Source organism: Chrysemys picta, chromosome 10 (genome assembly GCF_011386835.1).
Source record: "Chrysemys picta bellii isolate R12L10 chromosome 10, ASM1138683v2, whole genome shotgun sequence".
NCBI classification, from domain to species: domain Eukaryota; kingdom Metazoa; phylum Chordata; order Testudines; family Emydidae; genus Chrysemys; species Chrysemys picta.
The window spans coordinates 88,073,411-88,094,887 of NC_088800.1; the positions used below are offsets into that span (position 1 = coordinate 88,073,411).

Genomic DNA, 21,477 nt, shown 5'->3' on the forward strand with positions numbered 1-21,477 from the left:
CCTCCTCATCCTGAAATGGTAGGCCTTATCAGACCTCTCCCTTCCAAAGTGCCCGGGCAAATAGATGTGGCCCTACATTGTGCCCTGACAGTCAACAGATTAATTTGGACAAAGCAGAGGAGGAAATCTCCAAAGTTTGAGTACCCCTTATGGAGAAAGATCTACCAGCAGCTTCTTTTTTTTTTTGTATTGAGAAGACTTCAGCTCAAGTACGTCTGCTGGTGTTGTGATGAAAACATGGCAGAGGGAGAAGGGCAGTCTCAAGTAGGCAAATCCCAAAACGTTTAGGATTTAATAGGTCCAAAACAGCACCTTAAACTCCACCTGGAAATGAAAAGGCAGCCAATACAGATGTTTCTGGGTTCATTTAACAAATTCATATATTCTGTGTCCAAAAAGGACAAATCATTTTTTATTCTGACCTCCTGCATAACACAGGCCATAAAATTACATCAGTAAATCCTGTATCAAATAGTGATCTGTGGTTTAACGAAAGCATAATCCTGTTGTGCCTTTGTTATATTGGAGCCCTGTACTATCAAATATATTCTTGAGAAGGTACATTGATTGTGATATATAACCGTCTATTTGATAAACACAATAGATTGATCTCATGCCTCTTTGTAAGATATATTTTCCAATTTTCATATCTTTCTTGTGGTTTTGCTCTAAACCTTCTGTAGTTTACCTCCTTTTGGAAGTCAGCGCCAGTATTCCAGGAGTGATGTCCACAGTGCTATATAGAGTAGCAGTAAATTTACCTTCTCCTACTTGATGATCCTCTGGTCATACATTCAGGGATCTCACTAATCCACTTAGTCAGCCATGTTTCCACCATGACCCTTCAATTCTTTTCAGAGACGTGGGTTTGCAGGGTACAGTCCCTACATTTTTTGTAATTGACATACATTCTCTGTTCCTAGATATAGGACTTTACTTTTGGCTGTATTAAACCATGAACTTGCACCAGTTTACCAACCAATCCAGATTGCTCTATATAAGTGACCTACCCATATCGTTATTAGCCATTTCACCGATCTTTATCCACAATGATACTTTCTGCCAGTCACTGATAAAACTTTGATAGCTTTTGGTTGAGAATGAATCCCTGTGGGAGTCTGCTAGTAACATCTCCATTTGATTTCCCTTTGAGATTTTAGCTATCTTATCTATTTAGTAATTGCTATATTGATTGATGTTAACTCTAATTAGAATGTCGTGCAGTAGTAAGTCAAATGCCTTGTAGATGTAACTGCATTGACAAAATGTAGACCTTTAATAACCAGATTTGTAATACCAAAAAATGATGTCCAGTTCATTTGACAGGACCTGTTTCTCATAAAACTTGTTGATTGGCATTCCAGTCCCATCCTGGAATATAGTTATTGAATTTCATGTTGGCTGTTGCATCATTTTGGTGTAGCCCCATGGGAAGCGTCACTGCAATAGTCTAATCCTAAGATGATGGACACTGATTATGATAGCAAAGGCCACCTTTGAAGGAGACTCCTCCTGGTCCGATGGGGAGGGAGTGGGAAAAAGCTTCGTGTTCATTGTTGCTATACGATTGTTTAACACCGATCGGGACTCAGTAATAGCAACAGATTGTGAACACTGTTAACAAATGGTAGGCACCCTTTCCCTCCCTGCTGCCCACCATTGCAGCTGCTAGGCTATAGTTTGCTGTCTCCATTGGCCCTGTAAGCTGGGGGATGACTGGACACTTGTCCACATTAGTCTTTTTTTCTAAAATTTCTCACTTTTGCAATTGCTGGTACAGCTTTGGTGGTAGCATAGGTCTGAATTCTAGTTCAGATAAGTTGCCATTGGCCACCAACACTCGTTACAATGTCATTTAGACCTTATGTGAGCCAGGTTAGACAATAGTAGTAAAAACACTGGCAGTCCCAAAAGGCCTGCCTACAATATTGCTCCTGCTATCGTTACCGCTGGTAGAGCTTCACCAGTGAAATTTGGTGAGAAATTTGGCACAGGGAAAGGCTAATGCAGACACAGCCACAGTAGTTGGACTTGCTTTGAACAAGGCTGCATTAATGCAAGCACTTGTGTATGAACATGTGTTGCATACCAGATGTGACTGAGGATTTCAGATGTATTGGTGTGGCCAGAATGCTCTAGTGTAGACGAGTCCAATAAAGAGATGCATAATTAGTTAGTTTTGCTCTCCTAGGAATTGGTCTTTCTCTTCCAGTTCCCCTTTTATTTGAATTGTCAGATTCCAGCAGCTACGGTATTAACCGTTCATATAACCTATAGGTGTAAAAGGAATGACAGGACAACACCTAGTGAGTCTTTAATTTGCATCCAAATAAGCTGTGGTGCTTTTCCTATTTGAGGTATTATTTCTGTTCAGCAATTGTTAGGGGTTAGTGCATGGAAGATGAAACAGAACCATGTAAACACACGTTCCATACTGGATTTAAAAGAAAAATTGAAGGAAGCCTGTTAATAGTGATTTATGAGAATGACACTGTCGTATACATTTGACATGTTGCCCACTAACTTCCCTTGCCTCCCAAATAGTTCCATTATTTTGAACTTTATTAGCTTCCAAACATATAGTATATTGTATTGATGAACAAACCATTTCTCCTATTGAGCAGTAGTTCAAAAAACCTACCTTTTAAACATAGGAAAACGATTCAGTAATAGTGGTGATCAGTATGTGATACTCTGTGAACAAGACCAAATTTTAAAAAGGAGATTTAGAATAACTAAAGTGTTGTCAAGCCTCTGACATGGAGTACTTTGGCACTGGTTATATCAGCACTGTTGACTCTAGCTGCCTCCACCCTGGCTCCACTGTTGACCTCTCAGCACTGTACAGTACCAATGACATATATGGTATTAACAGATCTGAGAGTCTCACAGGAGCCAGAATCACACTCTACCACTGACTCAAGTAGTACTGGGCCTATCTCTCACCTATTACTGAATACCTTCCCACCCCACCCCGCCTTCAGCAATTCACTGCCCCACCAATTGACATAACATTGTTTTTGATGACTTCTGATGATAGTGTGGGGCACTTGTGCATTTATTCCTTAAGGATGTTTCTTCTGGTATTATCTGCCTTAGACAAAGAATCCAGAGACTTCCAGGGGCAGATTTTATGCAGACTAGTGCTTTGGGCAGACCATGGTTCCTTACGCCAGGGCTACTAGGCTCTTACCCAACTATGCCAGCATGGTTTTATTGGGGTTCAGAAGCCTCTTTTGGACAGAAGTGCTCCTGACAGGCCTTGGCCCCATACGGGCTCTCGCTCTACAGCATCAATTACCCAGTTTGCACCTGGTGACTTACCCAAGAAAATGCCACCTCACTGTGGATTTATTTCCTTGTCATCCTTTGAGGCTATTGTTCTGTCTATTACAACTAGATAACTTTAAGGAGTATCAGGACCTGCTTAAGAGTCTTGGACTCTTAACAGATTTTCTTGGAAGAGATCCAGGAACCTATCCTCAGGCTAGTTGACATCTTACAATCTCTCAGATCTGGCAAAATAGCGTTTTGTTAACAAGGCTATTATAGATCCAAGCAAAAGTTATTTGGCAGACCCCAGGCCCAGCAGCCTCTCTCTCCCAGAAGGTGGACAAGAAATACCAGGTTCCCTCAAGGGAGGCTAAATTCTTTTATATGCATCCTGTACCACTTTTGTTAGTAGTGATGGCAGCTAATGAAAAGTTGTCAGCAAAATAAGACCACACCAAAGGAACTTGAGCCTAAATGATTGGATATATTTGGCTGTAAATCGTATTCATTGCCTAGTTTGGAGTTTAGATCAAGTTCAAGATCAGTGGTTGCAATGGGGTGATGAGAAGCTCTCTCAACTTCAGGGTTCTGACTTCCTCAAGAGGCTCAATCCATTGTACAGGACTTGCCATTTAAAAGGTCAGTGTTATTTAGTTCTAAGACAAATTATGCTCTTTTTACATTGAAGGATTCTGGAGCTACTCTTGGTCCTCAGTTTTGGACCCTATTATGATGGAATATTCTGTCCAGTTCCATACTGTCCACCCTACTTCCCTCTTTCTTGTCAGGGACCAATCTCACAATAACCTATAACACCAAGAAGTGTTTGTCATTTCATTCCTCAATACCAATGGAAAGGGTTCTACAGAAAATACTACTTGAAGGGAGGGGGGGAAGATAAAGGATGGTAGACCTCCTTGTGCATAAGAAGGCTCAACACATTCATATGCAAGTTGAAGTTCAGAGACTATCTAGACAGACATCGAATTGTGCGAAAGCCTGTTATGAAGTGGCCAAAGTGGACCTCCAGTTTCTCTCAGAGCTTATTCCATGAGAGCTCAAGGAGCCTCAGCAGCACTGAGAAATGTTTCCATAGTAGACATATGTAAAGTAGCCCCCTGGAGATCTATTCACACACATACAAAGCATTTTGGTTTCCATGAAGCTTCCAGATCAGATGCTGCATTCAGGGAAGGATATGTTGAAAATGTCTCCCAGCTCCCACCTCCATTACACTGCTTGGAAGTCACCATACATGGAATATGCAGATGGACAGTCTCTCAAAAGAGAGGAAAGTTACTTAATTGTACAGTAACTGGCCTCTCTGAGGCCATGTCTACACTACCACTCTCCTGAGCGACATAAGTTACGCTGTTATAAGTGGTAGTGTGCACAGTGCTATGTCCCACTGATGTAGCTACTGCTACTCGTTGGGCGTGGATTAATTGTTGATGGGAGAGCTCTCTCCTGTCGGCATAGAGTGGCATCAGTACAGCTGTGCTGCTGTAAGCTCTCTAGTGTAGACATGCCTGAGATGTGTTGTCCATATGCACATTCCACAACCTGCCTTCCATCCCCCTCTACCTCAGCGTCCTACCAAAACTTTGTGGTGGGGAGGAAACTAAGTGGTGGTTGGCACCCTCTGCCCTCTTATTTCTTTGTAGGGTGAGGACATTTAGGTTGCACGAGCAGCCAAAAGGGACACTGGGGTCCAAAAAACTCATCTGGGGTGCATGCACCCCCTAAATTAAATATGCATGTAGACAATACATCTTGAAGAAATCTAGGTTTCAGAGTAGCAGCTGTGTTAGTCTGTATCCTCAAAAAGAACAGGAGTACTTGTGGCACCTTGGAGACTAACAAATTTATTAGAGCATAAGCTTTCGTGGGCTACAACCCACTTCTTCGGATGCATATAGAGTGAAACTCTATATTCACTCTATATGCATCCGAAGAAGTGGGTTGTAGCCCACAAAAGCTTAAGCTCTAATAAATTTGTTAGTCTCTAAGGTGCCACAAGTACTCCTGTTCTTTTTGAAGAAATCTAGTTACTGTACAGTTAAGTAACTTTCCTTGCTTTTTATAGTTCTTGGTTAACATTTGGAAGGTGGCTTACAACTATAATGAACAGACACCTACTTAGTAAAGACAGGTTGTATTCTGCAGAAGTTGATGGGCCTCACACAAATGCCACCTATTGCCATGAACGAGTAGAGCTTTCTTCAAGCCCTCGGATACGGGTAAGGCACAGCCTGCACCTCCTGAAAAACAGACATGGTATAGTCTCTGTAGTCTAGAAAACATCTGTGTTTATCATTCCTTTTCATAATGCTACTGCTTTAGTGAACAAAGAATGTCTCCTAGCTGTAGTTATATTTTGTGTTGAATGTTTATCTCAAAAAGTGGACTTGTTTAACTGGGCAGGGGGTGGAGGTGAGGAGAGAATTCCTGTACTTTGTGGAATACCAAATTGGTGAATTGTTGTTTTAAAATCCACGTTTTGGAATGGAACCTTTTACACCAAAACATGTGGCTGAGTGCAGATTGGATTCCATTCCAAAGAGCCTTCCTACTTAAATCCAGAAAATTGTTTTGAACCCTGTTGAAATGGGGCATTTTCAGTGAAACCTGTGAAATAGAAAATCTCCGCTTCTGTAAGAATGCAAAATCAATTTTAAGCTTCAAAGGGAAAGATTGTGATATCAAATTTGTGAGGTGTGCGTACTGTCTGACTTTTGCTTCACAGTAAGTTTTATGCACTGTTTTGCTAACTGTCTTTGAGGAACTCTACCCACTGAGTTTAAAACAATGTTTAAACTTAGAGCAATGTTTGTTTATAGAAAAACGATAATTTCCCAATGCAGTGCAGCCAGGTTTTAATTTCAGAAAGGTTCGGCAATACTTTCATATTGCCTGCACTGCATTCTCTGCTTGGTTGCACAGCCACAAGCATCTACAGCAAACATATGACAAACTAATGGCAGTATGTCACTGACAGGAAAGCCAGCTTGAGAATAGTCTGTGCTCACAGTTACGATTTTTGGGAATTGGATATCAAAGTAGCTAAAATGATCTAGCAGTTTTTCTGATTATTTTTCCTATCTAGATTACAAAAGTCAGGCTTCAGTAGGCTTTTCTTGTCTCTGTTCCTTTGAGTGCTATATTTGGCTATTACTTTGTTTTGGCATTAGGATATCTCTTTGTGACCATATTTGGCATTTAAATATTGAAACCTTCCTTCTGGTGGGAAGAGACAACAAGGCAGGGCCTGGATTAAAAAACAAAACCTGTCAAACATGGATGGGAATGTACAACTCCGCTCCTGCTGTTCTCCTCTTTTTGTGACACCTGTGTAGCAAATACCTTTTGAAAAAAAAATACCACTGAAAAGTGGGGGGTTCCATGAATATCTTAAAAAGATAAAATAGTCACTCCATAGCCACCAAATGTAGAAATTTGTTCCGTGTGTAAATTTTCATTACCGTTTTTACACTTCATTTAATTTTTCCTTGTATGTTTCATTGTAGTTTAGAAAATTAATCTGTGTGATTTACAAGCTTCAATTTATGTTTAGTGCACAGCTGTACAAGGCTACTGTTTGTTCAAAGTATACAACACTATTTCATTCACAAGATGGGCTGATTTCTCTAAGGCTCTAGTAGTTTGAAGTAAGCTTAAAGTTCAGGTTAATTCATAGGAGATACCACTTTAACATTTTGATCCACAGGTATTCGGGGATTCTTAAAGTAGAGCCCTGAAAAGACTGCATTCTTGAGTTGAATTCCTTCTGGTTACATGTCTGAGTCTGTGCAGTTGTAGATATCATTGAGGGCATGTATCAGTCAGGCTAATGATTCATTTGACAAGTTAAGAGCTGCTATCTCTGGAATGAGTGCTCAAGCATTGGGAGGCTAAAGGGTTTCAAGTTTTGGGGAAAATTCAGGGTTGCTTTGGTGATCTGCAGCGTAAAGAAGGGATCTTTAGAGTTAAACTGGGTAAAATTACTGTTTGTGAAGAGTGTGACTACATTAATGGTCCTTAAACCAATTTCCCAGCTTTTTGTTTCTTTTTAATTAAACAATCACTCTTCGTCTTAGGCTATGTCTACACTGTGGATCTTACATTGGTACAACTGTACCACTGCAGCTGTGTCGCTGTAAGGTCTCCTGTGTAGCCACTCTATGCCAATGGGAGAGAGCTCTCCTGCCAGCATAATTAAACCACCCCCAACGAGCGGTGGTAGCTGTTGATGGGAGAGTGTCTCCCTCTGACATAGCGCTTCTCCACACTGGTCTTTTGTCAATGAAACTTTTGTAAGTCAGGGATGTGTTGTTTTTTTCCCACACCCCTGACCGACAAAAGTGCTAGTGTAGACATAGCCTCAGGTGAATATTCACCCCCTAAGTGACATAAGTTACACCCGTCATAAGCGCTAGTGTGCACAGTGCTATGTTGGTGGGAGAACTGCAACCGCCGATCGTTGAAGGTGGATTAATTATGTTGACAGGAGAGCTCTCTCCCATTTTTAGTGGCTACATGTGACATCTTACACTGGTGCAGCTGTAAGCACTCTAGTGTAGACATAGCCTTAGAAGTTCAGGCTACATATTTTTAAGGACATGGGGATTGTAAATAAGATGTTTGGGGACGGGTAACACTGCTCTACAGCCAAAATGCTTCTGAAATAAATATAGTCAAACTTTACTAATTCTGGGTCACTGAGAACGAAAATGATGCTTAAAATTGTTGATTGGCTCTAGTTTTCAAGATATGCTATTGGGTCAGTATATACGACCCTTGACTTGGGAATGGCGGAGGATAAGTGAGTTATAAAGGGAAGGGATCTCAATTTAAACCAGAAATGACTAAAATACATCTTTGACTGGATCTATGAATAAATCTATGACTGGGTTTGGATAGTACTTGCTTTTTAGGCAAAACAATGAATGATGCAATCTGAAGCTAGTATTGCGTCATACATTATATGAATTGCATCATGTTATTCCTAGAAGTCATGGATGATGCAGTCATAATGAAGCTTACATCACTCTGCTGAACAAATTGCCCTATATCAGCTCTAGAAATCATACAGTGTCGTGCTCTCTTATTTGTCAGTGTTTGATTTTGCAAAGGGACACATTTCTGTTTAGCCAAAGTGAGCAGAGATGCCTCGTACTTGTGTGAACAATGCAGATAACTTCTGCTATGTTTGTGGTGAAGTGACTTTTGCATCACAAAAGCACAGTATAACCACTATGGTTAAGAAAGCCTATCACCTTTCTTTTGGCTGCAAAATTGGAGATCAGGACAAGAGGTGGGCCCTACACATATGCTGCAACACTTGTGCAACAAATCTTCGCCAGTGGTTGAACAGGAAAAGGAAATCTGTGCCTTTTGCAGTGCCAATGATTTGGAGAGAGCCAACAGATCATACCAGCAATTGTTACTTCTGCATGGTGCCTCCAGTTGGGAAAGGTGTGTCAAAGAAGAAAAAGTGGACTGTGCATTATCCAAACATTCCATCAGCTATACACCCAGTACCCCACGGAGAAGGACTGCCGGTTCCTGATGCACCAGAATCATTCTCACTTGAGTCAGACGAGGAAGAGGATGAAACTTCTGGTCCTGAACCATCAATGTCACAGGGCCCACATTTTCTCCCATCCTCCTCCTCTGAATTACACCTCATAACACAAGGTGAACTGAATGACCTTGTCAGGGATTTGGAACTACCCAAGAGTAAGGCAGAGCTGTTGGGCTCCAGACTACAGCAGTGGAATCTCCTGGCAGGTGATGTTAGGGTTTCCATGTTCCATGACTGTCAAAAGGATCTTGTCCCATTCTTCTTCATGGAAGGTGATCTTGTAGCCTGCAACAACATCGACGGTGTGATGGCAGCCCTCAACATCGTTCACGATCCAGATGAGTGGAGACTGTTCATTGATTCATCGAAGACGAGTCTTAAAGCTGTTTTACTGCATAATGGCAATGTTTTGCCATCAATTCCAGTTGGTCATGCAGTCCATATGGAGGAAACCTATGACAACATGAAACAACTTTTGAGGTGCATAAACTATGACCAACATCAGTGGCAGCTTTGTGGCGATTTGAAGGTTGTTGCTCTCTTGCTTGGTCTGCCGACTGGATACACAAAGTACTGCTGTTTTCTCTGCGAATGGGATAGTTGTGCAAGAGATTCCCACTACATCAAGAAAGATTGGCCACTCCGACAGTCATTAGAGCCTGGGAGGAAAAGTGTTCAGCATCCACCACTTGTTGAATCACGGAAGATTTTGTTACCACCCTTACAAATCAAGCTGTGTCTGATGAAGAACTTTGTCAAGGCCATTGACAAAACACAAGCAGCTTTCAAGTACCTCCATGGAAATTTTCCATGGTTAAGTGATGCTAAGATAAAGGAAGGTTTCTTTGTTGGTCCTCAGATTCGTGAACTTCTTCGAGATGATGCATTTGACCATGCACTGCGTGGCAAGGAAAGGACGGCATGGAAAGCCTTCCAGTTAGTGGCAATAAATTTTCTCGGAAACAACAAGGCAGACAACTACAGGTTGTTGGTGGAAAACCTCCTCAAGGCATACAAAAGCCTTGGTTGCATCATGTCACTAAAGATACATTTTTTGCACTCTCATCTAGATTTTTTTTCCCACCGAACTGCGGAGCGACGAGCATGGCGAGCGATTTCACCAGGACATTGCAACAATGGAGAAACGCTATCAGGGCAAATGGACCCCATCAATGCTTGCAGACTATTGCTGGACAGTGACAAGAGATGCTCCATTTAATGAATACAAGAGACAAGCCAAGAAGCGCCAAGTAGACACTGAATAGGACTAAACTATGTACATAATAGTTTTTTGCCTTTTTGTTTCATAATAAATTTTATTTACATAACCCTTTTTGCTGATTTTTAAAGTGTTACATAAACAGGACAGGTGAAATATTATCATGTAAAGCAACCATAAACACCTGAAAAGACTTAGGTTTACAATTTATGATTAAAACTCTACTATCTACACAATATACATAGACATAAAATGTAAAAACTTAAGTATCTTAGAAACAGTAGCCAATCAGTTGTTTTAATTGTCATATTTGAATTCAGCACATCAAAATACATAATAAATAGCACATTTTATCTCTGAAGCAGACAACTTCTCAAAAATTGTAGACCAGTGTAATTGAAGTGGGGTGTTTTTTTGTTTTTGTGTTTGTTTTTTTGTTGTCCCAATTATTTGATTTGCTGGCCCTGTGATGTTCTATGGAGATCAGATACTGTGATGATGGTGCAGGGGCATGTAAGTACTTAGATGTGGGGGACTCACGAATCACTTTTGAGCCTGACTTTTTATTACCTAGCATATGGTAATACTTGTGCACTTATTGGGCCAGATCCCACGGGCATGGTGATAAAACATATTGGCAATAGTGGTGGAGCACATTACGTCTAAACGTGTGCACACTGTTGTTTTTTTTGTTAGCCATGCGATTGTGAAACATCTAATTTCCTTCGTTGATAGGGTAACTGGCTTAGTGGGTGGGGGAAGCAATAGATTTCATTGATCTTAACTTTAGTAAGGCTTTTGATACTGTCCTGCATGATACTTTCATAAACAAACTAGAGAAATATGGTCTAGATGAAATGGGGGCACAACTGGTTGAAAAAACATATTTCAAAAGTAGTTATCAACAGTTTGCTGTCAAACTGGGAAGGACATATCAAGTGGTGTCCCAAAGGGGTTTTTCCTTTGTCCAATACTAGTCAATATTTTTGTTAATGACTTGGAAAATGGAGTGTAGAGTGTGCTTGCAAAATTTGCAGATGACTTCAAGCTGGGAAGGATTGCAAGCACTTTAGAGGACAAGATTAGAATTCAAAATGATCTTGATAAATTGGACAATTGGTCTGAATTCAGTACGATGAAAATTAATAAAGATACGTGCAAAATACTATCTTAAGAAAAAATCAACTGCACAAATACAAAATAACTGGCTAGGCAGCGTTACCACAATAAAAGCCCTAGGGGTTATAGTGGATCCCAAATTGAAACTGAGTCAAAAGAATGACACTGTTGTGTGAAAAAGGCAAATGTCATTTTGGGATGTATTAACGGGCATGTCCTGTGTAAGACATGGTCAGTAATTGCTCCACTTACTTTTGAGGGCTCAGCTGGAGTGGTGTCCAGTTTTGGACACCACACTTAAAGATTTGGACAAACTGGAGAGAGTCCAGAGGAGAGCAACAAAAATAAGAGGATTAGAAAACCTGACCTGTGAGGAAAGGTTGAAAGAATTGGGCATGTTTAGTCTAGAGAAAAGAAGCCATGGGTGAAGGGCAGTACACAGCATAGTCTTCAAATATGCAAAAGGTTCTTATAAAGAGGATGGTGACAGGATGTCAGTCATCAATTATTCTCCACACCTACCAAGTCTGGGACAAGAATTATTTGGCTTAATTTGCAGCAAGGGAGGTTTAGGTTAGCTACAAGGGAAAATGTTCTCCCATAGTTATCCCTGTCATTGGGAGATTTCTAAGAACAGGTTAGACAGACATCTGTCAGGGTTGGTCTACGTGCCCTCTTGAGGTCCATTTCATCCCTATACTTTCATGATTCTGTGATTTAGCTGTTGTTGCAGCATAAAGTTACATTCCTACAATAATTAGATTGCAAACCTAGAGGTTGTACAAAACTCAGACCAAATAAAATTTCTAAGACCACCTGTCTAGCACCAAGGTGTTCAGAATACTGTACCTTCTCCAGACATGACTGGAGAGAATTCCCAGAGTCAGAGGAATTACAGCAAAGCATTATCGCCATGCACAGGTAAGTGAGTGTCTATTGTAAAATTTAATTTAAATGAGCATCTATAGGATACTGCTGTTCTGGAGACAGTGGGATTGGTGTTCAATAGAGTGCCACCAACTGACCTTGTAGTTTCTACTGGAGGACTTCAATGCTCATGTGGGGAATGATGGAGATACCTGGAGGGGATTGATTGGGAGGAATGGCCTCCCTGGTCTGTGCTAGTCATGGATTGTGCATAACTAATACCATGTTCAAACACAAGGTTGCTCATAAATCTACTTGGTACCAGAGCACCTTGGGCTGAAGATCAATGATCGACTTCATAGTTGTCTCGTCAGACCCAAGGCCATATGCTCTGGAAAGTCAGGTGGAGAGAGGCAGAACTGGTAACCTGATTGGTGGTGAGTTGGATCCAATGCATGGGACGCCAGCTGGATAGACAGGAGGCCCAAATGATCAGTGCGAGTCTTCTGGGAACATCAGGTAGAGGACCCTGTGGTGAAAGACTTCAATTCTCACCTCTGAAAGAAATTCTCCTGCATTCTGGGTGAGATCTTGGACATTGAATCTGAGTGGACCATGTTCAGGGCCTCAATCATTGAGGCAGCCACAAAAAGCTGTGGCCTGAAGGCAGTTGGTCCCTGTCATGGTGGCAACCCTAGTATCTGCTGGTGGACTCCAGTGGTGAGGGAAGCTGTCAAGGCAGTGAAGGAGGCCTTCTGAGCAATGCTCGTGAACTGGACGCCTGATACAGCTCAGAGGTACCTGCTGGCTAAGAGAGCTGTGGTTGTTGAAATGAAAGCCCAGGCTTGGGAGAAGTTTGGCGAGACCATGGAGAATGACTATCAGACAGTCTCAAATGTGTTCTGGTAAAACATATGTTGCCTTAGGAGGCTCAGCGGGATGTTGCCCAGGCCGTACTCAGAAAGGTGGTGAAACGCTGACCTCGACTGAGGAGATTGCCGAGAGGTGGAAGGAACACTTTGAGGAACTCCTCAACCTGATGGACACGTCCCGCTTCCAGGAGGCAGCACTGGAAACCTCCATGAGACCGGATCTGGTTCTGCTGCTGAGGTCAATAGGGTGGTAAATGGAGGGGTGGACAAGATTTGCCTGGAGATGTTGAAACCACTGGACAATGTTGGGGTGTGGTGGTTAACGCGCATCTTCAATGTTGCATGGAAGGTGGGTGCAGTACCTCTGGACTGGCAAACCAGGGTGGTGGTCCCAATCTTTTAAGAAAGGAGACTGACGGATGTGTTCCAACTATAGGGGGATCACACTCCTCAGCCTCCCCAGCAAAGCCTATGCCAAGGTGCTGGAGAGGAGGTTACGCCTGTTAGTTGAACCTCAGATTCAGGAGGGACAATGCAGATTCCATCCTGGCAGTTGAACGATGGACCATTTGCTCTCTCATAGATACTTGAGGGGTTGTGGGACTTTGCTAATCCAGTCTATTTTTGTTTTGTAGACCTGGAGAAGGCATATGACCATGTTCCCCGAGATGTCTTGTGGGAAGTGCTGTGGGAGTATGAGGTGCCGGTGCCACTTTTGTGTCCTATCTGGTCCCTCTATTCTCGGAGTGAGAGTTGTGTTTGTATTCTTGGTATTAAATAGAGTTTGTTCAAGGTGCGCATTGGACTCCACCAAAGATGTATCTTGTCCCCACTCCTGTTCATGATTTTCATGGACTGGATATCAAGGCACAGCTGAGCTGTGGAGTGCATCCAGTATGGGGACTCTCTGCTGTTTGCAGATGATGATGTCCTTGCTTCTTCAGACTGATTTCCAACATGCTCTCTAACGTTTCACTGCAGTGTGTGAAGCGGCTGGGACGAGAATCAGCACTTCCAAATCAGAGGTCGTGGTCTTTGCTCGGAAGAAAATGGACTGCTCTCTCCAGGTGATGGGGGAGCAGCTGCCCTTAGTGGATAAGTTCAAGTATCTAGGGATCTTGTTCACGAGTGATGGCAAGTGGGAACATGAGATCAACTGACAGATTGGCGCAACTGTGATGCGGGTGCTGTACCAATCCATGGTGGTGAAGCAGGACCTGAGTTCTCTGGTGAAGCTTTCTGTTTACAGGTAACTTTATGTCCCATCCTCTCCTATGATCGTGAACTTTGAGTAATGACCGAAAGGACGAGATTGTGGGTACAAGTGGCACAAATGAGGTTTCTCTGCAGAGTGGCTGGGCTTACTATTCAAGATAGGGTGAGGAGCTTGGCTATATGGGAGGGCCTCGGAGTAGAGCCGCTACTCCTCCGGATCAAGAGGAGCCGGTTGAGGTGGTTCGGGCACCTGATAAGGATGCCCCCAGGAGGCTTCCATTAGAACTTATACTGGGCATGTCCCAGTGGGTGGAGGCTCCGAGGCCGACCCATGACACACTGAAGGGATTATATCTCCGGGCTGGCCTGGGAACACTGCAGGGAATCCACCAGGAGGAGCTGGAACCTGTTGTAGCGGAAAAGGAGGTCTGGTCCTCCCTACTCGCTATGCTGCTGCCATGACTCTTACGCGGAAAAGCGATATAAAGGAAAAAAAAGACCACCAGTCAAGCTGGAAAGTAACGTTTTATGCAATATACATTCCACAAATGTCCAATAGTTTTCTTAGATTTTAGTGAGATCTACACACTCAGCCAGGTTTGAAGGAAATTTTTTTGAGTAGCTTTCACGTTTTAAACATTTTAAAATCCTGCAGGTAAGTGGAGGGTCCCTTAAACAGTGTTCTTATGAAGAAAAAGGTACAAACAGTTTTTAGGCAGGGTGTCTCTTTGCCGTGCCCTGAAAATGCTTGAGAAAGTGGTTTTTCACATCAGTCTCACTTGAAGAACTACTGTCTGTTAAAAAGTGCGTTACAGTGTCAGAACTGAAAATCTTTTAGATGCTAGGCAACCCTTCATAATCCCACCGGTTTTCATATCATCATCTTGATAATCCAGTCCTCTCTTTCTCTCAAATTTTGGATTTGAAGCTACATTAACTGTATTGATTCCTATTCCTATTCAGATGGTAAATAAAAACTGCTGTAATTCCTCTGACTCTGGCAATTCTCTCCAGCCATGTTTGGAGAAGGTACAGTGTTCTTGAACACCTTGGCGTTAGATGGGTTGTCTTAGAAATTTTACTTGATCTGAGCTTTGTATAACCTCTTGGTTTGCCATCTAATTATTGTAGGAAGGTAACTTTACGCTCTTTACAGCTAAGAAATACCATACTAATTAACACAAATTACCTGTATGGTATAAAGAAGAACAGGAGTACTTGTGGCACCTTAAGGCCTAACAAATTTATGCATCCGAAGAAGTGGGCTGTAGTCCACGAAAGCTTATGCTCTAATAAATTTGTTAGTCTCTAAGGTGCCACAAGTACTCCTGTTCTTCTTTTTGCGGATACAGACTAACACGGCTGCTACTCTGAAACCTGTATGGTATAGTTCATGTGCAGAAAATAGAGAACCATATTGGCTTCATATGACTATTTGTTCTGCTCTACTGAAACAAGATTTAAACGTGGGAAACACACTCTGCATTATTAATGTTTTTTGTAATTTAGAAGCTGGCAGCTGAACATATGCTGTAAATACTTGATAAGTACAACAGTCATGTCTAATACAATCCCTTTTTCTCATCCATCACTAGGTTGACTGTCTCATATGCTTCTGTGCTGCCATCAACAAATTTGATATTTGAAATTTGAATATTTCATTCAGTTCATACTACAAACCTCTCCTGAGCTTTCACATTGTCTTCTGCTTGCACAGTTGTACTCCTTCAGTGGGCAGTAAGCATTCTGCTCCTTTGGTTAGGACAGAATACTTGGAGTTGGGATTCTTGGTTCTGTTCCCAGCTCTCTTTGCTGTCTTCAAGAAAATTACTCTAGATTTAGATCAGAGTAAAAAGAGCAGTGCAGTTCAGCAGAGTTACTTCAGACTACATCAGTATAAGAGAGTAGAATTTGGCACTTTGTGTGCTTGGGAAAATCACTTAGGGAAACTGTGGTGCAGAATTTATCTCCTTAGTTGAGGACAGTTTTTTTTGAAGATTAATGTTTATAAAGAACTTGGAGGTCCACCAACAGGTGCTGTTTGTAATAGCAGAAGGTATAAAATGGAGGACTTGCCTGGATAGAGGTGTCGGGTCATCAGCCTGTGGGGAAAATAACAATGTTGGGTGTCAGTGACAATGCAGTAATTTTCTCTTTAGACTTTAAAAATAGATTGGCAGCCCTCTTTGGGAATGTTTAGTGTTTGTGATTGCCATTGTACTGGGATGAGTGGATGAGAATGTGTCTGAGATGTATGTAATGGATGGCACCTGTTAATAAATGTAAACTAAATTGTTTGCCTCTTAATACTGTTTTGGGAGTCAAACAGGGCTATGTTATTGATCCAACACTCTTCTCCGTTTACGTTGCCGTGATCCTGATTCTCATCCGCGACCACCTTCCTGAAGGAATCGGGATTGAGTATCGTATGGATGGTCAAATCCTCAATCTCTGACATCGCCAAACAAAATAGATCACAATAATTGGCATCACTGACCTTCAGTATGCAGATGACTGTGTCATTCTGGCATGTATGGAGGCTGATCTCCAAAGTACCCTAAATCTTTTTGCAGATGCCTGTCACAGCCTGGGTCTCTCTCTCAACATTGGGAAAACTAAGATACTATACCAGCTCTCACCTGCACAAACTGCTTTTTGTACTCCACAAATCACCATCAGTGGAGAACTCCTGGAAAATGTGGACCATTTTCCATACCTTCACAGCCACCTCTCCCAAACAGCCAGCATAGAGACAGAAACTGAATACAGGATCCGCTGTGCCAGCACATCCTGTGGAAGACTACTCAAACAAGCCTTCAATGATAGGGATCTGCAAACAGGCACCAAGATCTTGGTTTACAAGGCAGTTGTCATCCCCACCATTCTCTATGAATGTGACACCTGGGTAATCTATAGACAACATCTCAAATGACTGGAGTGGTTCCAACAGAGCTGCCTCAGGAGGATTCTCAGGATCAGCTGGGAAGACCAACACACTAACATCCGCGTTTTCTCTGCAGCCAGCATCAACAGTATAGAAGCACAGGTCATAAAACACAAACTTTGCTGGGCTGGCCATTGTGTATGTATGCCTGATGCTTGCCTCCCAAAGCAGGTACTCTTCTATCCATTAAGTTTAGGGAAGAAGGGTTCTCGGAAGGCAGTGGAAGTGCTTCAAAGACATACTGAAATTACGCCTTTAAAAGGGAGGCATCAATCCAGCAAACTGGGAGGACAAACGGGCTGCTAACAGGGAGTTTCACAAGGGAGTTTGGAAGGGGAGTGGGAAGGGAGTTGGGGGTCCCTTTATTCCCCTTAAAACCTATAAACTAAACTACATTCAAAACTTCTTGCTTAAACAACCCTTTCATTAACTAGAAGACAATGCAGGCAGAAGCCCAGCTGGAGAGTGGGGGCTATCCAGTTTATTGTGCTGAGTGCAGCATGTATGATTACCTGCCCTGTGGGCAGGTGGCGTATGTGTGCATTTGGTGCAGGCTCCTGGCCCTCAGAGACCACGTACGGACTTTGGAGGCCAGGGTGGCGGAACTGGAGGAGCTAAGGGAGGCAGAGAGGTATGATGAAGATGCTTTCCGGGACACTGTAGAATTGTCCCACCTCCGGTCAGATAACCTCTTTGCTGTTGAGGAGGATGAAAGGCCCAGGGAAGCAGAGCAGTCAACGGGAGCAGAGGGAAACCTTCCCATAGTTGGGACCCTCCTTCCAGGTGGTGCTGGGGTTGCCTCTTGCACTGAGGTTACCTCTCTGGGGGAGGGAACTCCAGTTGCTAGGAAAAGGCAGGTGTTAGTAATGGGAGATTCGATCATTAGAAATGTAGATAGCTGGGTTTGTGATGACCGGGAGAACTGTATGGTGACTTGCCTGCCTGGTGCGAAGGTTGCGGATCTCTCGAGGCATCTAGTTCTGCTGTAAAGGATTCTGCAGAGCCAGCCAGCCCACCCTCCCCACCCCCGTTTTCTGATGCACTCGGTATAATTCTGTTTCAGCTTGTGGTCTTAGACTGTAATCCTGTAATAGCAGAGGACCAGTTTTGCTCTTCTATTGTTCAGAGTTGTATAGTAACGAAACATTTGAAATTTGGCCTGAACTTCTCTAACAAGTTCATGGACAATTTAAAAATAAAGCTGGTTGATGTCTTCCTTGTGAACATCTAAGGCTTAGCAGAGTTTAATGCAGAGCCTGCTCTGACATGCCAGTTCTCCCTGCCCACTCTGACAGGTCCAGGCTGAGGTAAGTTGTAGAAGTCTGATTGGAACTTTGAAGTAGAAATACTCAAAACAAAATGTGCCTTATGGTCCTGGACAGAAGAAAGCCGTGATATTATACACCCATGGTTATGTGACTTTTAGTGTCTCTACTGCTTGGTTAGTTTTTGGAATTTGCAGAAATTACTAGCGTTTTTTCCTTTGAGAAGACAATTGCAGTAAAGATGAGATCTAGCCCCTTCCTCATATAATTTAACTCTATAAGGTATGAATTCCAGTGTTGGTGGTGGAGAGTGTCATGCAAGAGGGTAAAGAGGTGTGTTGATAAAATAAAAATGCTGATAATTAATAAACCAAAATTTCATTTGGCAAGCTTTAAATGGGACTCTAGTCATCAATCTCTCTCATCTCTTAGACAATTTAAAGTGACCTATATAAATATTGGAGACAAGGTGGGTGAAGTAGTATCTTTTATTGGACTAACTTCTATTGGTGGAAGAGACAAGCTTACACAGAGCTCTTCTTCAGGTCAAAATGTTTCTCTAATATCCTCAGACCAACATGGCTACAACACCATTGCATATAAAAGAAATAGAGCATTTAAACTAAGTAAAGGTTATTATAAAACTAAACTTGATGGTTTGAGTCTGTTGGCCAGAGCAAAGCTAGGAGATGTGTGAACTCTTGTAAGAAATGAATGAAACTGTTTTGAATGGTGAGTAGCAGGCATACTAATTATTTCAGGAAAAATTGGATGATTCCAATGATGAGTTTAAAGGGTTATTGTTTTATGCTTGAGCTGTCAGTTGCCTTTTTGGAAGTCTGAAGGGAAACTTTCACTGATGCTTCTCTCACCCAGAGTGGTAATGTGGTTGTGGGGGGTGTGTGTGTGTGTGTAATGCTGTCCTCTGGCAAAAAGACACAAACACACATGCAAGAGCGCAAGTATAACTGCTTGAAAAGGTACTTTTTTTTTAATTTAGTTTTTATTTTTTTTAAAGTTCCATTTACTTCAGTGCAGCTGCTCAGTTGAGTAAAGTTACATAAGTGTTTGCAGGGTCTGGCCCTAATTACAGAGTAGGATCAAAAGACTTAAGCACAGAGAAGGAATGAAGAAGTAGTAAGGCACAGGAGGAAGACAATAAGATTATGTGTTTACATGGAAGGTTAACATTCATGGCTTGGTAACCAGGGCTTTTTGGGTTTAGTTACCTGTAAAGCCTGTATACCAGCTCAATAACTACTAGGTGGTGGTTAGAAACTACTTATTGAAGTATTGGTATCATAACTTCAGTGTGAAGAATGCAACAAAGTGTATAACTAAAAGCCACCAAGTTATATTTAAATTCTGTTATATTTCAGTCCAGTTTTGTTGGTTCTTTGGAATAAAAAGACAGTGGATTTTTTTCATCTTTATAGTTGCTTGTTAAGTAAATACCTGGATGTATCAACCTTGCTTTCAAATTTAATTTCTGAAATGAATTGAAAAATATAGACTCTCCAAGGCTTTCAGATCAGTGTGTCATGATATCACTACAGGGCAGAGTTAGTTTCTGCTAAAGGACAAACGGTCAGCCACAAAGAATGAGTTGGGTCTAAAAGACAATTCATCCTTTACATTTTTATTTTTTAAGTCTTCACAAGATTTCAGTGAATCCTTAACTATGTGGGAAATTTGAAGAGTCTGACGGCTCAGTTAAGGTTGTTTGGGCAGGATTGCATAGATTCTGATTTTGCCCAAAGTGCCAAAAACAAACTTTTTTTTAAAAAGGAAAAAGTAGGAGGGGAGGAAAAGAGAAAAACTGAAGGAAATTTGCTCGCAAATACAAACTCTGCCTTGGTGTCACTGGCAGATCTTAAATTCTCTTAATCAGCCCATTCACACTTAGCTCTGTGTCTGTGTATTGGGACTAGAGGTGAAGAATAATCTTCCCTTAAAGTATGATTTGTATAAAATGAGTGCGGATAGAATATCTGCATCTTCATTCCTTTTATATACATCTTTGTATTAAAGTACCAATTCATTGGGCCACACTTCCAGTAGCTCTGTCCCAGCCTATACTTATTCTCAGTCTCCTACACACCACCCCCACTTCCTATGCTCTACACTAGTTTGTTTTGACTGCTTCCTTTGCTCATTCCTGGCTCCTGCTTCCTTCCGTGCAGCCCTCTACACTTCAGATAGTCTCTTGATAAATATTTACACTCCTGAAGACCCACCAGTTCTGTGAAGCATTGCAGATCTGTTTTTGTTGTGCACAGCAGTGTATTGTACCTTCTTGTAAGTTTATACTATAGTTCTTCAGGGAAAGGACTCTGCTATATGGCATACTTACACTTTGTACATTGTCATGCATTTATGCTGTTTAGCCCCTCCGATTATACATTTAGCTAAATGAATATGTTGAACCCTCTCTTTTCAGTATGATGCTGTTCCAATCCAGTCGAGTGTGGTTATATGTTCCTGCCCATCCCCATCAATGGTGAGGAACCAGACAGATTCCAGCACTCCATCTGTCATTACCACCTGTGGCAGCAGAAAGGGGTCTAACATGGAGGGAACTGCAGCTGAATCAAGGTCAAGTTCAAACTCCCTACAGCAACATTCAGGACAACAGCCTCCAGAGCCTCGAAAAAAACGACGTGAGAATTTCAAATTTGGGAAGATTCTGGGTGAAGGATCTTTCTCAACAGTGAGTAATACAGCTATTTTTCAGCTCCTTGCTAAATTGGTTCAACAAACACATAACCACAGAGTCATAGAAAGAAAGGGGTGGAAGGGACCTCAAGAGGTCATCTAGTCCACCCCCCACACTGAGGCAGGACCAACTATACTTAGACCATCCCCAACAGGTGTTTGTCTAACCTCTTCTTAAAAACATGAGTGAGATTCTACCACCAACTCTGGTAACATATTCCACTACTTATAGTTAGTTTAGATATTGGGAAATACTTTCTAATTGTCCCTTGCTGCAGATGACACTGATTATTTATTTCTTGTCCTACCATCATGGACATGGAGAACAGTTGATCACTGTTCTCTTTATAACAACCCTTAACCTATTTGAAGACTGCTATCAGGTCCCTCACAACTCTTCTTTT

At 42.0% G+C, this 21,477-nt stretch overlaps 1 protein-coding gene across 11 annotated transcripts in view; it reads left to right on the forward strand.

Moving 5' to 3' along the window:
• LOC101943277 (3-phosphoinositide-dependent protein kinase 1) overlaps positions 1-21,477 on the forward strand; it is a 146,652-nt gene that overhangs the window by 14,410 nt on the left and 110,765 nt on the right. For 10 of the 11 annotated variants that reach the window (XM_065560377.1, XM_042852995.2, XM_042852993.2 and 7 more), the window contains exon 2: positions 20,799-21,068. In XM_065560377.1, coding sequence (XP_065416449.1) covers positions 20,856-21,068 — 213 coding nt within the window. In that variant the 5' untranslated portion in view covers positions 20,799-20,855. Of the gene's footprint in view, positions 1-13,915; positions 14,184-20,798; positions 21,069-21,477 lie in introns of all 11 variants that reach the window. The other variant, XM_042852994.2, reaches the window with a different exon arrangement.